The 20,454-nt window shown below is 33.1% G+C and overlaps 2 protein-coding genes across 2 annotated transcripts in view; one reads left to right on the forward strand and one right to left on the reverse strand.

Annotated features, from left to right (window-relative positions):
- Positions 1–20,454, forward strand: part of LOC117164757 (paired box protein Pax-6) — a 63,812-nt gene that overhangs the window by 26,642 nt on the left and 16,716 nt on the right. The gene's annotated exons all lie outside the window — the stretch shown is intronic.
- LOC117164759 (uncharacterized) lies at positions 1,193–4,430 on the reverse strand. The gene is made up of 3 exons (XM_033348056.2): positions 4,283–4,430; positions 3,223–3,684; positions 1,193–1,816 (listed from the first exon to the last, which is right to left on the reverse strand). The coding sequence occupies exons 1-3, from the start codon at positions 4,286–4,288 to the stop codon at positions 1,373–1,375; spliced, it is 912 nt and encodes a 303-aa protein (XP_033203947.2). The 5' UTR covers positions 4,289–4,430; the 3' UTR covers positions 1,193–1,372.

Consider the following 20,454-nt stretch of genomic DNA (forward strand, 5'->3'; position numbering starts at 1 on the left):
CTCCCTTTTTTCAATTTTACCGCGGCCAGGAAGTAGGAGAAGGGAAGAAAGAAGAGAACTGGCCGCGGTGGTTGCGGGATATGATGAAAAGCATGGAATGGCGAGGAGAAGGGCGAGGCAGGGGAGAACATTTTGGTGGGTTGGAACGTGGCTGTAGAATTTCAGGAGAATCCTGACGAGGGATTGGCTGTGTCGGAGTGAACTTATGAAACGGCCAACCCCGGTAGAGTCGAGCGAGATATTAAATTTCTGGAATTTTGCGGTTAGGCGCGTCTACATGCCGACGGGTCTGCCACCAACACATCCGCGTTTCTGTGCTCGTGTCCACGTGCCGTGGCTAAGAAAATTCTTTCACAGGATTTCTCCCATTACCATCTCGATACCCCCTGTCTCCGCATAGTTATTCAATATGCTTGTATTGGTACGTAATATGGCTCGGATAAAGGCGGTTCGTTTGATTTCTGACTTTCATTGTTGCTAGCTAGTTAAGATTCGCAGCGTAGTTAACTCTAAGCGATTGATGTTTTCCTTGATTATGTAAAAAAAACCTATATTTCTGAATTGATACGGTTGATTGTAGAACCTGAAATTGAAGAAATTAATTATCAAGTGCTATGTGCTTATAGTATTTAAGAATGACGTTAATGTTAAGTCCGAATCATCTCTACTACTTTACTCTTCGATTCGATATCTTCTCATCTTAATTTATTAATTTCTCCTCTTTAATATTTGTCAAAGACATCAATCTTTCTTTCAAATACACGATACGAATAATCAACGTACACAAAGATCCAATATTCAATATTTACAAATTCATACTTTTATGAATATAACTAAAGAAATGTATCCAATTTAAACAGAGATTTGTTTCTCAAAGTGCCTTATATGTGAATTATTGCACATTCAAATTTCCTATACTGAAACTAAGCATAATCATCCGTAGTCTAGAAATGAGTCGTTTAAAAGTCACGTTGATCAACTCGAAAAGCAGAAAAGAACGATGATGTTGCAAATACTATTCTTTAAATTTAGAATTTACTATTATTTATATCACTATCTTTGCAATAAATGAACTTATGAAAGTCACTTGTTCCTTGAGAATTAAATATAAAATATGTAATGATATTGAGGAATTGACAAAAAGCAGAGTCGATCAGTTTGCTTCCTGAGAGATTCAAATAACAATTACTCATTGCTCGTTAACGTCGTCTTTATTGTTTCCGCAAGTAACTTAAAATACGATCCATATCTCGTATGTACGTAACATTTACAATTCTCTTAAAACTACTTTCAAATTAGGGCGCTCATGGTCCTCGTCAACTTACAATTACGCATAAATCCATTAAATCCACAAGTAAGTCCTCTAATTGACCTACGGTAAGGTCAAAAAGTATCTAGAGTCGCTTGGTCCAGTGTAAGCAGCATAAGATCCACTGCCCAATGGAAGTACTCCAGCAGGATTATCGTATTGATACTGTACTTGTGTAGCAACCGGTTGAATTTCTAATTTTTGCGGTTTCGATTCGGCTGGTGTTGCGATCGGTGCAACTGGAGCGACAGACACTTGCAGTCCAGCTGGCACGATTTGCAATTTTTGGAGAGGAGCGTAGGCGTAGATGGGTCCACGGAGTGGTTCCACGTTTTCAGCACGAATCTTAGCGAAGTACTTCATGGCTTCGATGTTCTGGCGGCTGACGTAGCGGACTCGTTGAAGACGGCCATCGGGTAAGGCTACGTAGTACTCGCCAGATTGCTGCGGCTGTTGTTCATCTACTTCTTCGTCATCGAGCTCGTTCACGGAGTTGACGGGCTCGGACTGATAAAGTGGAAAAATAGGAATAGAATTAGATTTATATAGGGTACAACCGAAAAAGAAATGATTCTTTATGTAAAAGAAATGAATCAAAATATGATCTCCGATAAACGAACAAATAACCTTCTTCCAAAAATCATATGCGGAATTTAAAAACTACAAAATTTTCCAGCCTAAAAATGTTATTAAGAATCTGAAAACTAAATGACTTGCTGCTTTAAAAATATTATTAAAAATCTGTGAATTAATTAATCCTAAAAATAAGATTCCTATTATTCCTATTTAAAAAATTCTTCTAAAAGTTCTAAGAATTTTTCTTATAGTCAAAAAAAAAAAAAACTCCAGCAACAATACCAATTTCATATATATTCTCGCTGCACCCGCTAAAACGAGCAAAGTAAAGAAGGCTCCACAAAGAGAACGGAAGAGACGCTTAAATTTCATCGACGTTGAAACATCGTGTTACGTATTATCAGACTTGTTATCGTCTTATTTGGTACAACGAAGGAGAAGAAAAGAAGATTGGGAAAGTGCAGGGCCGTTTGGCACAAGGCTACACGAGAAACACAACGCGAGGTTTCCACGGAATTTTAAATCGCGTCAGGGAATCGTTCGCTCCTGTCTTTCCCTGGGTTCCTTTCTGTCTCGTTCTCCTTTTTCGGCCGTCTTAACAACATTAGTATTCTACTCATCGTTTACTTTCGATCGCTGTGCAGGCACGCGTGTGCCCCTACCAAATTCAAAGGCGGCGTGATACAATCCGTGATGCAGTGATCCGTGATTTCAGTTCCTCCGATCATTCTCGTTATCATTCTTTCGATTGAACGTTTTCGAAAATTCCGACGATAACTTAATTGTCTCCTTTTAGATCGATTTATTACTGTGTTTGAGATGTTTTATGTGGATTGACGAACTGATTCGACATTTTCGAAACCAATTTTCTTTTAAAGCTATGACTATGATTTGTAATAACACTAATTTCGAATATAATTTTCTTATTAAAAATTAACAAAATGTGGCTTAGGTTGTTGTGTTTGAAAAGTTCGATAGCTTCGAATATTTTCAAAGTAATTGTTATAATATAATTATTAGACCGTAAATGTTTATAGAAATTCATATTTTTATTAACACGATTTAAAAAATGAAATCTAAATAGAGATTTGTTTCTTTTACTGAATATTGCAATGTGCGCTTTGCGTTATATATTAGACATTTATGTGTATACAAATCATATTTTGATCTTAGACAATTATTTGTGGCAATGCAATATAGAAAATCTTAATATTCATCGCTAAACCTATAATAGTATTAAACACGAAATAAAGAGAATTCAAAACGAAATTCTCTTATCTCAAACTCACTGGTGCCATACTTAAATATCAAAAGAATCCAAATTATAATTCCCTTACCTCAGACTCAGTGACACTAGCAACCGTATCTACTTCAGTAGTATCTGGCACTTCCGTAGTAGTAGTTTCCTGTGGTGGTCCATACTGTTGTTGAGGAACCGCAGGTGGCCCATATTGTGATTGAGGAACACTAGGAGCTCCATATTGCTGTTGAGGAGCAGCAGGTGCTCCGTATTGCTGCTGCGGTGCACTAGGAGCTCCATATTGCTGTTGAGGAGCAGCAGGTGCGCCATATTGCTGTTGAGGTGCGCTAGGTGCTCCGTATTGTCTCTGAGGTTCTCTTGGGGGAAGATTGAAGGCTGGTCCAGGTGACCTCCATCCAGAAGGTGCATAAGGTGCGCTAGCAACAGTGGTGGTTTCTTCCTGCTGTCTGGCGAAGTAGAATTGCCTTTGTTGTTGAGGACGGTATCTTGGTGGTTCTGCCATCACCGTGGCGGTCAGAAGAACGAAAGCGACGAAGAGCTGTTTTTAAGAGTGAAATATTAAATTAATAGTGTCCTTCCAATCGAAATCTACTATCTTTGTTCATTTTACTTGGCGCCCAATATTGTTCGAAAACTTTTTTGGTTTAAAAATATGGCTCTTACAAATAGAAATTTAAATAACCACTTTTGAAATGTCCAATAAGACGCAAAACTACGTATCTAATTTTACGATCAAATAAATTTTTGTGGCAAAAAATTGATTATTAAATTTCAAAGTTGCTTGTCCTGAATTTTTCTCAAAGTCTATAATTATTTTTTGTTAATAGACAGTAGTAGTACATATCTACAATCAATCATAAAAGTATCAAATTAGTACTATTAAAAAATTTCTCTTTATTCCAATTACATATCTTTAAGAACTAAATTTTAACAAACTTTAAATATATTAAATTAAAATTAATGTAAAAAAAGCTTCTCCGATACTTAAGAACAACTTGCTGTTGGATAATTGAACGTATATATAATATATGTATTATTTCGAAAACTGTTCAAATAAAATTTGAAATTTTTGATGTTTGTAATAAAGTGATTGCGAATTTGTTCTTTGAAGATATCACGCTAATTGTAAGAAGTACCTTCATTGTGGTGCTAGTAAGTTACTCGGTTGAACTGTCGAGTTGACTGATTTCCAAAGTCGACGAGCTGGATTATATACACTGAGTCTCGTATGCGCACTGCATGTTTAAAAAGAATTATGCCAGTTTGCCATCGAGTGACATTGACCTCTTAAAACACTGATGAATCCTCCATCATTGTTGGCTCACCATCCGGTCGCGTCTTACCTTCGTTTATTTCGGCGTTTCGAGACACGTACTCAATGAACACCACATTTCGTTTATTCGAACTTTGTTACCTTCTTTCTCGAATTAAATTTACTTCTTGTTCATCTTAGTTTCTACCATAGTAAGCGAGTGGAGTGGATAATAAGGTTTAGAGTGATTTCGATCGTTGACTATTCTCTTAACCTTTACGCTATTTCATACATTCAATTATCTTATTACTACATTACTAGACTACGCATTTTTGTCCATTTATTGGAAATTTAAAGCTGAAAAAATGCATAGAATGTACATAATACACAAAATGTATATAAAAAAATAAGTATATGTATATATGTATATAAGAATATAAGTAATAAATACATAAAATATCTAAAATACAGTACTTGTTATACCGCTTAATAAGTGAAACAAATATCTGTCTATGTATATATATGTATATATAGATATATATAACATTTAATAACACGCTGCAGTTCTAATTCAAAAACGACATTCGGCAGCTATCAAATTTCTAATCGTACTTCGAAGACAATTCCCTATAAACAAAAAAAAATCCCTTAAATATTCCCCTGTACGTACAATCAAGTTAATAACGTACGACAGCAGAATAACATTCAACAGTAAAATTTAGTAAACGTATCGGTATCAAAACGGTCATCACGATATTTTTAATCTAAATCGAGAAATCCCACATATGCTAATCATCACAAATTTCTAAGTCTCATTCTTATTCTACGAGTCGTCATCTGAATCAGCAAGAATTTATCATTCATTGTCCATGGCCGATTCTTGTACATCGACGAAAGAACATCGATTACGTCGAATCACAGATCGTACATAGAAACCTGAAGTAAACATGATAAAATTATGCATTGAAAGTACTAAATTATCGTTAATTCGTAATTAGTAAATAGAGCTTGTGCTTTGTTCTTTTTTTAGCTACTCTCTCTTTCGTAACTTACGGCCGCTTTCTGCGTGTATGTGTGAGTGTAGTATACAATTTTCTAGTACCTATACAATACACGACAGAATCAGGAAAATATGTTACATTTGCGTTAGAATATTTTTATTACAATATTTTATATTTAAGGAACATATGTAAATATTCATAAATGCCTCCTGTATATAGAATTTACAAGATACATATTTACAAATATTCCGATCACGATTTATTTAAGCAGTTAATTATCCATTACTTATACTAATAAATTTTGATATTCAACAAGACCATATTTACCACTTACTATGTACGAGTACCAAGGTACTTAAGATGGCTACTTTTTTCCTAAATTTTCAATTTACTATTTTTTACTGAATATATGTTTGCGATAAATGTCTCGTAATTTCCATATATGCATATTTCCAAGTTGGCTTCAAATTTTGTCAATATGTGTTAATGAAATATTAAAATGTTTCATGGGCCTCGTATACTATGAACATACAAATTTTCCACGTTAACGGTTCAAATAATAGTTAACGAAAGTTGAGGAATGTTGTTTTATAATTGTTAAAGTAACAGTACGCGTTCGCCAATGGCTAATAATATAACGCGACGTTAAATAAAAAAATAACGACGTTCAATAAATTGAAAAAAAAGCTTTCGTGGGCACTGTATGTGTAATATGTACGCAATGTTCACAGAAAGTATTTACACGCTATTGTGTTTATTATAGCATTTATATACTAACTAATTAGATTCCAGTAAATTAAATTTCATGTTATTTAGTAAGTACCTCCTTTCATATGACAACGAAAAATTGATACTGTGGAAATGAAACGCATCTGTTAGAAAAACGTTCCATTGAAAAATAAGCGTAGGTACATATATATGGATATGTATGTATGTACAAATACTTTTTGCAATCACTATATATAATACATCTAATATAAAATTCGTGTGTATCGTGAATCGACATCGATTATGTGACGATTACGTCGATTTAATATTAAAGCAGGCGACGAATCGATGACGGCACGCTCCGGGCGTCATTTTAATTGATTCTTCGCACGCAGGACGCGTGACTATGATTTTCGCACTAATAAATTCAGTGGTGAACTCGATCCTCGAGCAGCATCAGAGAAAAGAAGGATGAAGAGAACGTGCACGGCGATATCAGGGTCGAGCGTGCGTTCATCCTCTAGAATTTATAATGACAGATACAATTCTGTCAGCAAGTGATTCATGCGACAATTCGCAAAAGAATCTCATGGTCGACGCCAGACGCCGTTAAATTTGATCCGCAAATTTCGAACACGACCAAATTCCTAATCGAATTTTTCACAACAAAGGTCGAATTATTACTCAATCAACGAAAATAGAATTTTATCAGATTTTCAGTGTTTTTTATTCTGTGTACGTTTTATCTGTGGTTAAATTTAATTTTGGTTGCCTATATATTTATGAGTTTTACAATTGTAAGTACATACACTGCAGAATTTGTAATCGAATTTTTAAAAATGATGGTCGAATTTTTACATAATGAGTAGAAATAAAATTTTATCAATTAATTGTTTTCTTCCTTTCGATCTTGTGACTTATGTAAGTATGTTATATCTAAATTGGGTTTGTTGAGTTTAATTAATTAGTTATCTACAAATTTTTATTTCCTCACTTTTTGTTTTGATCTTCTACTTGTAATTGATATTATTTTTTAATTTCTCATAAATTAATTTTGCCAATTTGAATTCTAACATATTTCGAAGCAATGAATTGAAAATAACGACAAGAGGCAGCTAAACATAAGTCGCTTCTTCCTATCAGATTTAACAAACAAATAAATGTATATAATGTATAAACGTGTGTACATGTATAAACCGATATCTACAGCAGAGTACTTACTTATCATAATATTTAATAAATTAAATAAATTTCTATTTAGATTCCATTTCCTTAATTTCATTCATAAATATAAAATTCTATAAATGTCGGCAGTCTAATTATTATTTTACATATAAAAACTTGCGTATTATATTTTGCGTATAATGTCTGTGTAAAAATATATAAAATATTCAAAGTAAAATGCTTATTATAGTATTTATTAGATGAAGTAAATTCCCATTTAAATTCCATTTCTTTAGTTTCATTCATAAAAATATATTATAAAATTGCATAAATATCCGTCATCTACCAATAACACTGACCTTACCCTTACTTTTGCACCGTTATGAGAATTCATCGTTATCGTTATCATCCGAAGATTTAAGCCTTTACAAACAAACGTATTTTCGCATTAGCCGTAAATAAGCTGAGTTGCGTATGTTAACGCCTAGCTCTTGTGCTGCTCTTCAGACCTTCAAAATAGACCTTCGAAATATCAGGAAAATTTCTAGGATATTTATTAATGCCTCTGTCAAACGTTTCTTAAGTAAAATGTTAATAGGTTTTTTAGGAAAAATAACAATTTCGCTTCCAAGAAATTGGCGAATGTAATTTCGCCCGGGGTGTAAACGACCCAGGTTGCCTATGGAGGGTTAACATAAAATCATCAGAAAGTACGAATCGGTAACCGTGACTCGCGGAATGTGGCAATGTCGAAGGGCGATCTCATAAGAGAGAAAAGGGAGAGTCTGGCAGCGAACAGAGATGAATATAGAAGAGAAGGAAAGGATAGCAAGTAGGGGCAAGCGGAGGGGTGGTCTGGCTAAAGCAAATTATTCACACTCAAATGACTCCATTTCAATATCGGACCGAGGCTCAGGGACAAAAGAAGGGCGAGATGCCTGTCTCCCTTCTGCTTTCGCTTTGCCAGTGCCTGATACCTTTGCCTGCAGCCTGCAGGCTTAACTCTCCTTTTTTTTATCCCTCTCGCTCTCTCTTTTGCTGTTTTTTTCGTGCCTCCATCTTTGTCTTCGGTTCTAAACCTCTTCTTTTCGCTCATTTTTCTGTACGCTATTCCACTACACCTCTGTGTGTGAACGTGTCTATACATCGAGCATATAATAGGGAGAAAGTAAGAGACGAGAAAACTGCTCGAATCCACGTTAAATGCAAGATAAATCGCCATGATGAGTATCCTTGACCTTTTATGAGTTGGAGTTAATGGTAGAGGTAGATTAAGATTGATAAAATTGATAGAATAGTTAGTGCTGGTAATGCATTGTGAAACAATGAGTAGATTGCGGATTTTTATGCGTTTATGGAAAATTTGAAGATGCAAAAATACACAAAATTCGCATAAAAAGCAGTTTAAAAATGGAATATACAAAATACCCAGAATAAAGTACTCTCTATAATATTTGATAGGTAGAATATCCTACATAGATTCTATATTACTAATTATATTGATAAAAATATGAATTTATGTAAATTTTTATATCTATATGTAAATTTCGCAAGCTCGCGGTTCCAAAATGAGTGTGAATTATAATGTTCACGAAACATTACGCCGGAAGAAAGTTCAACGCGCTGTTAACAACACAATCGAAACTCCAAGGAGCACAGGTACATGATAATAATAAAATAATAATAAAACTCGAAAATCTAAAATTTTATGTACATACCTATATGTATGATGGTAAACTTTCTGAATTATTAAAATATTACACTTGTACACTTTAATAACATTTGTGTTACATCTACGTTTCCCTTGTCTAAATTATAGTCTGCAATCTTTCTAACATGGTTTGTGTCATATAAAGAGCACAAGGGAAAAATATGATGTCAGATTTTTATAAAGAACCAATTTCTAAATTCACCGCAGTATCAATCAGTTAGTTTTCAGATTAAATATACATATGTCGAGTATTTCAAAAATATTAATTGTGTGTAAGTATGTATTCGTGTATCCCTTTCAACTATGTCATACTGAAAGCGACATCAAATTCAGAAAGTTGATAAAAATTAATTTATCATTCTGTTTCTGTGCAATCTTCACGTACTATCTATGTATCTTAAGTGTTTTGCTTCATTTTTCTTTTATAAAAAAAATTTTAAACCGGTCCATGTAACGATCAGAGATGGATCGACAAATAACTTTTTCAGACCCTGTACACTTTTCATGGCATTCAAATTGAACGAATTGCTTGGATATGACGAAATGGGAATATCTTTTAGTAAAATCCGTGATGTTATGGAGCAATAAATTAATTTGTATAGGCACGAACATTACGTATTAAATAATAATTTGGGTAGCCAAAGACAATTTGTTTTTTTGATTTAGCGTCGTAAATAAAAGAATGAAATTTTTATACATGCTTCTACTACGATGGCTAATAAACTGTTATTACATGTTTTCAATATTTAAAAGTTTAAAAAACACGTATTTCATTTACCGAATTCTCAATGTGTTCTATCCTATCCGAAAATATGTAATGGCTCATAAAGTATTCGTACATTTCATATAATTGCGGACGTCTTTTATGAACATATTATATATGTTATACTTTCCTATTTTGAATACTTTAACACATATTATGTGCTTAAGACTTACAGTGGCTATTTATACTGTAAATACTAATTTTTTAGTTAATATAAGTTGGCAGTGAATACTTTGTAACTTCTATATATATTTTTAGAATGAACTCAAATTTTGCCAATATAATCATGGCAGTCGTGTCTCATTATAGTTAGCTAAGCTTAACATTATTATATTAGCATTATTATAGCTAATGTTTTGTATAATATCCAAAATATACATATAAAGATATTCTATGGTAGACGTACGAATACTTTTATCAGTCATTGTACATACTACACAGTATAAACGTGAATCTCACATAGAATGAAACAGTAACGCGTGAATCCTCCAGTTACGGTAACGAAAGGGGTTGAAAAGTAGTATAGGGGTCAAAAAAGCGATAGCCGAAAGCGACAAAGCTGAGTGTAAAGAAGAAAAGAAAAAAGAGAAGAAAGCCAAGAGAAGAGAGTCCGTCCAGGGCCAAGCCACGTAATCGAATATATTTAAGCGCGGGAGGGACGTTTGTGCGGATTCTCGGCTTACAGGAACCCCATACCGAAGCAACGTCTGCGAGTAAACTGGATTAATCGTCTATGAAGGGAGACTGTAACCCCTGCCGCATTCGTTTGCAATCAGATCCCCATGGGGAATTCGAAACAACGCGTCTATGTTGCGCTCAAGCTTTGTTTTCGTTTGTTACTGTTATATAAGGGATGAAAATATACAGAGATACTTCTCATTCGAAGTTAGGTTCAAATTTGGTGAGATTTAAATTGAGAACTGTAAGGCGATAGCGAAGAGAAGGGAACTATATTATTTTCAAAAAACAGTTTGACACTTAGTTATCTTAAATAACGTACACACTAATTTTTAAATTAGAAATATGTCGAATTGTAACGATTGATCTTTATAATCATAATATGTCAATATGAAGGCTACAAAGGAATAATATGTATAGCAAGTTACATTTTCATAGAGGATTAATTTCTAAACCATACATTATCAAACTATGTTTGTTATTTAATTTTGAGTTCATATATACACATATTAGACATTTTAACATAACATATCGACATAAATTCCAATGAAATACAGTATTCTGCAATATTCTAACGCAAATCAATTTCATCAAAATTATACTACAGGGTATTCCATTTTAATCTATAAACGCAATTATCTCTCCGAATTGTTCGTCATTTGAAAAACGTCACAAATAGATGTTCTTCTGTTTCGAGGAGGAAGTAATTTAATGTAGTTAGATTTTTTGTAGGTGGATACGTGAAGGACATATTGTAATATCGTAAAATAATTTGAACTAGAGGTCGGTTGAAATTAGAAAAAACCGTGTACGTCGTCTTTCTGTGGTTCGTTTACGTTTAAGAGCGCCTATGTGACTAAAGTCACCTAGTTCTTACAGAGATATAAGAAAAACAACAAACAACGTTAGAGCAGAAGGACGGTTTCGTGCTTCAAGGAGGGATGAGTATGCGAGTCGAAAAGTATGTGTTGCGAGAGTCAGAGTTGATCGAGACATCGAAGAGTAGAGTTGAAAGAGTTGATCGAGACAGCGAAGAGTAGAGTTGAAAGAGTTGATCGAGACGTCGGAGAGTAGAGTTGAGAAAATTGATCGAGTTGTAGAGTTGTTAGAGTTGCTAGTGAGAAAGAGAGAGAGAGTGTGTGTTAGGTTCGTTGTGACGAGAGTTGCCAAATAACTGTAAAGTTATTTGGGATAGATACGAGTATCGCATTTAGTTTCAGTTAAACAAACATCGTTTTCTGTCCAATTAACACCTGTATATTCAATTCAATATTAATAAATTGCAAGTAATCGGGAAAAAATTTATATCCTAACTTTCCGATATTACAATATGAAGGTCAATGTTATTTTTTTAAATAATATTATATAATCTTATAATAGATTTTACAAAAGAAAAGTTAAAATGTATGTTATAAAGTCACGATTTTCCGAGATAAGTAGGTAAATATCTTTTTATGGAGAATCCTGAGATGAATCGATCGATACATTAAAAATTGTACGATTGCATTTGAAAGAATAATGTTGACTTTCGTATATGCTTGATGCACTCACTTACAAAAAAGCTAAACATCTCCATTAAGAAGTTACAAACATTATGGCTGCTCGAAACAGAATAAATTCCGTTTATAACGCTTTGGTTTCGAATAACGAAAAATTTAAGGAGATTTATAGAGTAACCTGCGACACCCTGTATTACAGATGCCCATTAAAGTATTCGAACATTTATGGAGATTTTTCACGAATATACAGAATATCCCAAAATAAGTGGGAAATATTTGGGAGGTGGTTTCGGTAATCGAAAGAATACAAAAAATTTCATATAGACACATGTTCTATTTGACTTTATTTTCGAATTATAGAGAATTGTACACCAAGACACCAGCAACAATTTAGACTATATGGAACAGGAATAATGAGGAATAATTTAATTAGAATAATAAATGATAATTTAATCTAAATTTTATATAATCTATTTCTCCTAAGTAATAAATTAACAGACAAATCTGTACCGTTTATACACGATGATACTTTACCGTATCTTAGCCGAATTTCTACACAATTTCGTCTCTGGTAAGACGTCTACGAGCTTACAATTCAGATGCAGGAAGGTCATTTCGAACGTATCTTATGAAAGCAAGCAGATATAATTTGCCAAAAATGAAATTCGGCATGACTAGGGAACAATATCAAATAGGATATATGTTTATACGAAGTTTCTTTATTGTTTAGATGTGTTGAAGTCATCTATAAAATATTTCCCATATATTCTGAAATATCCTGTATTATATGTTATTATACGAAATATTTAAAAATTTCATTAACAAAATATTTAGTATAAGTATGTGTACATGTACATATTATATTTCGCAGAATTCACAAAAGTATTTAAACAGCCAATTAACTAATTAACACTTATTATAAAAACAAACACATGTTTAATATAATTCAAACTGTATACTAATTTTTTATTCAATATACATTTGCAATATAATATGTATTTATAATTTCTATATTCATTTTCTCATCGGTTTCAAATTTGACCTATATAGATAATTATATAAATAGTCATAACAGTGTCTCGTTATAATACTAATGAAATTTCAAAATGTATTACCTATACTTACAAAATGTTCTATGGTAAATGTTCAAATACCCTCGTCATTCACTGTATATACAGGGTGGTTGGTAACTGGTGGTACAAGCGGAAAGAGGGTGATTCTACGCGAAAAAAGAATTCGACAATATAGAATAAAAATTTTTCGTTTGAGGCTTTGTTTTCGAGAAAATCGACTTTGAATTTTCGCTCGGTACGCGTGCGGTACGTTATAACGGATCTCACTGTAGATCGTTGTTTCGATGGAAAAATTAAAAAAAAAATTAAAAAAATTTTTTATTCTCTTTTTTCAACTTCTTTTTTCGCGTAGAATCATCCCCTTTCCGCTTGTGCCACCACTTACCAACCACCCTGTATATATAGGTATCGAACACCGAACGATGTTCAGTGCACGCAAAAATTAACAGAAAGTGTATTAATATCCACGTAGACAAAAATCACGCATCAAACAGAGAAGGTTCCGTGATGAAACACATTGTTTGCTACTCAACAGCACCTGACATGACTTCTAATTACTGTTTCACCTTTTGATCGATGACACGAGTCAGTCTAGCCAAGCACGTTCTTCCCTTCTTTCGCCTCTACTCCCACTGTTTTTTGAATCCACGCAGGCTAAATTCGCAGGCGTAAAGATTCACGAACACTGTTTCACAAGTGACCGTTGTCGATAACGATTGCAATGACATAATCATCAAATTCTGTAGCTGCTATGTGCAAGGAAGGAGCCTGAATATTTCACGTGTATTAACTCTTAACTTGTATCAATGGATCATTGGGCGCCATAATTAATCCAAGCTAAAAATTATTTAATTTTGAAATTTTTAATTTAGTTTCATTTTATCAGGAATCTTTATCACGGAGAATTGTTAGATAAAATTCAGTACTCTAAATTTTATGTCTGACATAAATAATTATGTGCAGACATCTATAATCCAACGATACTGAAGAATTAAAATCGCTCGTTTGAACAATAACACAACCAAAATTTGCAGTTTTTGAGGTAGCAGTACCTTTACGAGTTCAGTCCTGCAAGCGAGTTTTTAACATTTCTTGATATTTTTCTTTCAGTTTTGTTGTCCTTCAAATGTTTCTGTATGACCTAAAATGAAATTACGATTTAATAAATACCACAATATACATGATGTTTAAATAATTTGGTTTTAGTAATAGATATATTTGTATTATATAATATTACTTTTTTCGTGCATTTCATACCATTCATGAATAAGGTATTTCAAAATTTGAAAAAAGGATATCTAGGCTAATTAGTTCAATGACGGTATGATAAACATCGAGTATGAAAACGTGTTTCTTATCCCGATGCAAACGAACACGTACCACCCTCGCGTTCTGAAGTTGCTAGAGCGAGACCACCGGTCGATGGTCGATTTTATTTGGCGATGCAGCCCCTGGGACGAATCAAGGGGATGTATAACGATAGAGAAATTGTTTGGCTACCAGTTGCGTGCTCCCAAAAGGCTCGTTTTGCAAGTCGTAAACGAATTAGGGCTTTTCAACGCGGCCATTCATCCCAACCAGAGAAGAGATCACCCTTGGTCATTGATTTACATCGCGGTTAACGGGGTGGCTCCAATACAAATTGCTCTGTGTAGCACTCCGGTCAATTGCTTTTAAGCTTTGACCAATGTAATTTAACGTTTCCGATTCTGATTTTGAGGTGTTAATTGCGTGTGATTCTTGTTGACGATTTGGTTTGGATATGTGTAATTGAGGAAAATGGGAAATTGAGGTTCGTTCTTAATTGATATCGAAATTAAGAATTCTTTTTGGTATATTTTGTGAATATAATTGAATATAATTGATCTAATTGATACGTTAACTCTAAAATGTATGAGTTATTCATAAAAATTAAAAAATTTTGAAATTACCAATTTATATCGAAACATATAATACTGGTATTTATTGTGAATTTATTATGATAATAAATTGTATGTATGTATGTATTGAATATCATAATGAAGTACGTGTCAAATGCACATTATGTGAAAGTTGCAAATGGCAACGTTATGCATTTGAAGGTTACCGTGCTTAGTGATGGCATCAAGCTCGATATGTACTTATAAATCCGAATAAAATGCAATACGCAAGGCTTCATAGACTTCGAATCAAAAATTATAATAGTTCATTCATTATGCTTGCCAAGTATTCGATCTTCACAGGCTGGTTTCGAATCTTGAAACGAGTACTTACAACTTTCGAAAACCTAATTAAAGCTGTTTCGATATTCGCACGAATGGAATCTTTTGCAAATAGCAATCGAATTACTAGAGTCAGAAAGACATTACTATTTCATTGAATTTTTCCAACAAATTTAAGAAAATCCTGTAAAATTATAGACAATAGACAGGATTCCTGTACTTCTTATTCGAACGTTTACACTTGCAAATATTTAAGAACAATAGCCGAGAGGCATAATTTTGATCAAATGGAAAATTTCTACTAAAACACTCGTGAAGTTCCTGATCTATTCGAGCGGCTGATCTATTCGATTCTACTTGGATGTACCTTTTTTATTTGGCAAAATACTTATAAAGCATTCGAATCAAGTCCTACTTGTGACATATTTACGCATATCCCTACTCATGATCCTTATGATCCTGTTTCAACTGCCGTTTCACAACTTATATCAAGGTATAGTTAAGCTCCGTTTATGCAGCTAGAGCTTCTCCTGCGATCCACAGTTTCCTCGGGGCTTTTGTCGCGATCTCGGTAACCCCACGCTTTTCGCTAGTTCGCAGACTGGTTCGGTTATAATTCGTACAGCTCGCGTAACAGTCAGGACAATCGCTTGATTAGAGAGAAATTAATTCCAAGAATCAGGTCTGCGAAATTGGCACCCCCGATGGCAAACTTTTGTGAAAGACACACAGTATTCGTTTGTCCACGATCAAAATTTTTCTTTCGTACGTCATCCGAAAAAGGTTATCACCAAACTAAAATTAAAAAAAATTCGACATCAGCGCTCCTTGAACGAAAATTTTGACGTAATCGTAAACGGACGAATACTGTTTGTTTTTTATACAAATTTGCACTTGGCAACTTCATAAATTTTTCGGAATCGTTTGCTTGCAAATATGATCCCTGCTCTGTTCGCCATTAAAGATGCTCATTTACTTGGAAAATGGCTTTCTTAGATTCTTGCGATATTCTTTATTATTAATAGTTCGTAGTGTTTTTATTTTTTTAAATATTTATTTTTTTTTTTTTTTTTTTAGATAGTATATTTTATTCTGAGGTGTCATATGTACTGTATAAATTTAATTAGTACTATATAATAAAGTTATATAGAAAAGTATAAAGAAGAAGCTAGTATAAGAGAGAATAATCGGGAACTTAATATTAGAACTAATATTTATGCGATAAATTCTATTCTTAATGGATGAATAGTTTTTTGTGGACATACAGTGATGAATTACATGCTATTTAATCTAGTTTACTCATATTGGACGTTATAAATTAATATCAATTTATAATATTATTTAACACGATTAAAAATCAAGTAAAGATCAAGATAAGCTAGTAAAAAGAAGAAGAAACTAGGAAAATAAAAGAAAAATAGTAAGAAACAGAGGTAAAAAAAACTAGGGTTAAGTAATGTTAAGAGGAAAAAAGTAATAAAAATGTGGAAAAGTATATAATAATTATCAAAAATAATAATAAATGAGTATATATGAATTAGACGAATACAGAATATACTGTACGTACATTCCAGCTTCTTTTCCAGGAATACTAGAAAGCTGCGAAATAATAAAATAGCTTTTCAAAATTATTTTTCTATAGTCTTCTGATACATAAATCACCAATATCAAAATACTTCGTTATATTTCAAGACGAAACATATATTTAAGGAACAAAATACATATCAAAAGTGAAAACACAATATGAATAAAACAAAGGATAAAAGAAGAGTAACAAGATAAGGAAACATAATAGATATATTATGTACGAGTAAGAGAAAAATAGAATGTCGACCTTACGACAAAAGAAAAGAAGAGAAGAGAAGAGAAGAAAAGAAAAGAGAGAAAAGGGAAAGAGAAAAGAAGGGAAGGTAAAAGGTGAGGAGAGGAGGTGAGAAGGGAAGAGGAGATCGAAAAGGAGGATGCCGTGAAGGGGTAACAGGAAAGGGCGGTTGGGAGTTTGAAGACGAAACTTGCAAAAGTACATCGCGACTCAAAAAGCCGGAAGTAATCACGCAGCGCGAATCTATGTTATCATCGTCTGATTTCACGGCATTTAGTGACTGCCGAAGATTTCGGTGGCCCGAAAGATACAAAAGATCGTTACTTTCTAATTACATAGTGGTTGGATTACGAGACTCTCGAGTACGAGGAAGGAAAATCTAATTCGACATAGTATATACTCGTTAATCGACGCAACTAAATTGACACTTTTCGCTGTTTGAGCAATATTAGAACGATTGTTCCGCTTCGTTGCTCAATGTTCTGTCGAAGTAGGGTAGGATACGTAAAAGTTGAATTTCATTATAGTGATAATAGTGATACAATTTCATTGGATTTTTAAGTACTTTAGCAAAATTTAAAGGTACAATTATGCACAATTCAAAGGCACATTGAAAGGTACAAAAGTGCATATTATAATATATACAAATATATAAAATACCGAAGATAAACCGTCTACATATTATGGCATTTGGAGAATGAAACAAATTTCTGCCTAAGCTCGATTTCTTTCGATGTATTCGTAAAAATTTGAATTTGCATAAACATCAGCGTCTAGATATAACGAATGAAGAACACGTAACACATAAATTACGTTTCCTATATATTATAGTAAAACATCAATTAATTCCATGTTACTAAAATTGTTCTTCTACTTCATTTTGAGACTAAACACGTGCTTTTCATTTATTTAATACTTTGAAAGATGCCGTCATAATATTAAAATATCGAAGATATTAAAGTATTCCTTTTTGTTATAAAGTAAAATAAAAATTTAAAAATCAACAAAATTATTCTCATTATACTTTTTTCCTGTGATCTTCAAATAATAATAATAATATGAATATTTGTGAAGAGAAAAACCCGTTTTATTTCAATCAAATTACGATATCACTGAAACGTAAATTTATATTTTCTCATTAGTACCTAAAATTAAAGAATTACAAAACAACTGAAAAATTGTCAATTTTTTAACTATTAAAAGTTTTTAAACTTTTACATTTTATTAATATTTATATATATATTATATATATTATATTATGATATATAAACATGTACAAAATTTAACAAACTTAAAAGGCAATTAATTTTTTTGTTAATATAATAATAATAATAATAATAATAGTCGCATCACGATTTTCGCCTATTATGATCTTGTCTCGATGAGTATAGGCATTTTTCTTATTTCCTATTCTAAATATTCTTTTGTTTCTCCGTTATTTTTAACATTGTATAAAATAATATATTGCTCCTCTTTAGTTATTCTCAATATCACACGGTATTCAGTTGTAATATGTAATCTACACGCTGAATACTGCATTTGTACAATATATATTCTTTAGTTTTCAATTCGTAGTTATTGCATATCGCACATTGCATCGTTTCCCTAATCCTACAGATATATCATATTTCTACTACTTGAGTTAACCTTTAGCCTGCCAGCTAATGTAAGCTGCACTATCATCCTTATCATATATATCAGCTTTTCTGTTAAAATAAAAATACTAAAAAAAGGAGTATTTCTAAGTTATACAATTATATGTTATATATATCCAAATACTTTTACTTTTGTTAAATAAGATCATTCCTGCTATTTTTTATTTTTTATTTTTTGCAATTAATGTTCGCAAACGAACGGAGAAAAATCGATGCATATATTAAAAATTTCAACGATTAACCCGTAATGGCGAATAGGTAAACAAAGTAGGAGAAACAATTACAAAGGTGGAAATGTCGCGGCCAATCCTAACGAGCTAACGACAATTAGCACGTTGCTACAAGAAGAGGATACTAAAAGGGAGTCAGAGAGATAGAGAGGGGCACGTTTAAGCGGAAGGAGTTTGGCAATCGATCAACACAGTGTGAACAGACGACGGCGGGGTTGGTGAGATGGCTGGAGAACGTGCACAAGGGAACGAGGAACAGAGGCGAGTCGACGGAAAGGAAAATATTGGAAACTCCATTAGGAGTGGTGCAACCAGCCGTGCACCGGAATACATAAGCAGCTCTTCCATCGGCAGCAAACGAAGGGGAGAGAATAAACGTCGGGAGAAGGAGAAAGAAACCAACAGGCTACAGAGGTTATTACGCGATTCATTTGAAACCTTTCATTTTTCGTTCTGCTCTCCCCTACTTCGACCGTGTTTCCGTTTCTTTTCCAGATGAAACGCGTTTTCAATCGGTTTCCATTCGGTCTTCCTCCTTCCTTTTTTCACTTTCTTTTAGTTTTCTTCTAATATTGATTTAGACTGATGGGAATATAGGAGATTTGGACGAGGACACCAAGTTTAGTTGTCGAGTGCTTGGACCGTCTTTTCGATTTATATAAAGTAGAAACGAATACTCAATAATGCATACTCTTAACTTTTTAATATTTTTATATTAACCCCCCCAATGTTGTACTGGCGCAACACATATTTTATAAATGTGTGAAATTTTGCCACTGATTAACATTTTTTTTTCACAAAGCTCTTTTCACGTTTTTCTAACTACCCTTCCGTTTACACAAATTCACATTATAAAATTGACATTTGCGGTAAGATCACCACGTATGTTCCTTCTTGCATTCATCGCATTCTTAAATATTTGAATAATTTTTTTAAAAATCTGAAATTCTCAATCGTTCGCTGAGCCGTTAAGAGAGTCTACTTCTAGAGCCATTACAAACAATTCTAGATGTACAGATCCCTTGAAATCTCTACGCTTCAAATTGAAATACAGAAAGTCTTTCTCTTACATCAACAGTATAAAAACAAACGTAAGAATCAAATAGGTATGTATACGAAAATTAAACGAAAAAAGGTTAAAAAGATCTTGTTACGTTTGGTAAGTTGCCCTTTAATTGTTCTCTTACGCGTGCGTAAACATATGCATAAAACACATGCGTGTCTCATTCATTTGAATGGATCTATAAAGTTGTAGTCTATTTGTATTCATACGACAGCACCATAAACACTGCTATGTAACATGTTCATTGAACGTACAGTGTACAACAGAATAGACGATTTCGCATTTCTTTCCAACCATTTAACATTAGCTGTCGCTCGTTCACAGTCCTTCATATTTGCTTCTTTGTCATGAAAATATTATGACGATAACATTACAAACATGAATGAGAACGTTACACAGCGCTCGTTTGACTACGTGTTAATGTTTTAACCTTTTGACTGTGTAATGAGCGGGTAAACAATTCAGAATGGATGATTTAGAAAATATAA

This window comes from Bombus vancouverensis, chromosome 8, assembly GCF_051014615.1.
Source record: "Bombus vancouverensis nearcticus chromosome 8, iyBomVanc1_principal, whole genome shotgun sequence".
NCBI lineage: Eukaryota > Metazoa > Arthropoda > Insecta > Hymenoptera > Apidae > Bombus > Bombus vancouverensis.

Coding starts and splice junctions, on each gene's coding strand:
- LOC117164759 (XM_033348056.2), bottom strand. Junction 1,817..3,222: donor CTAGTGTCACTGAGTCTGAG/GTAAGGGAATTA, acceptor CCACTTTATCAG/TCCGAGCCCGTCAACTCCGT.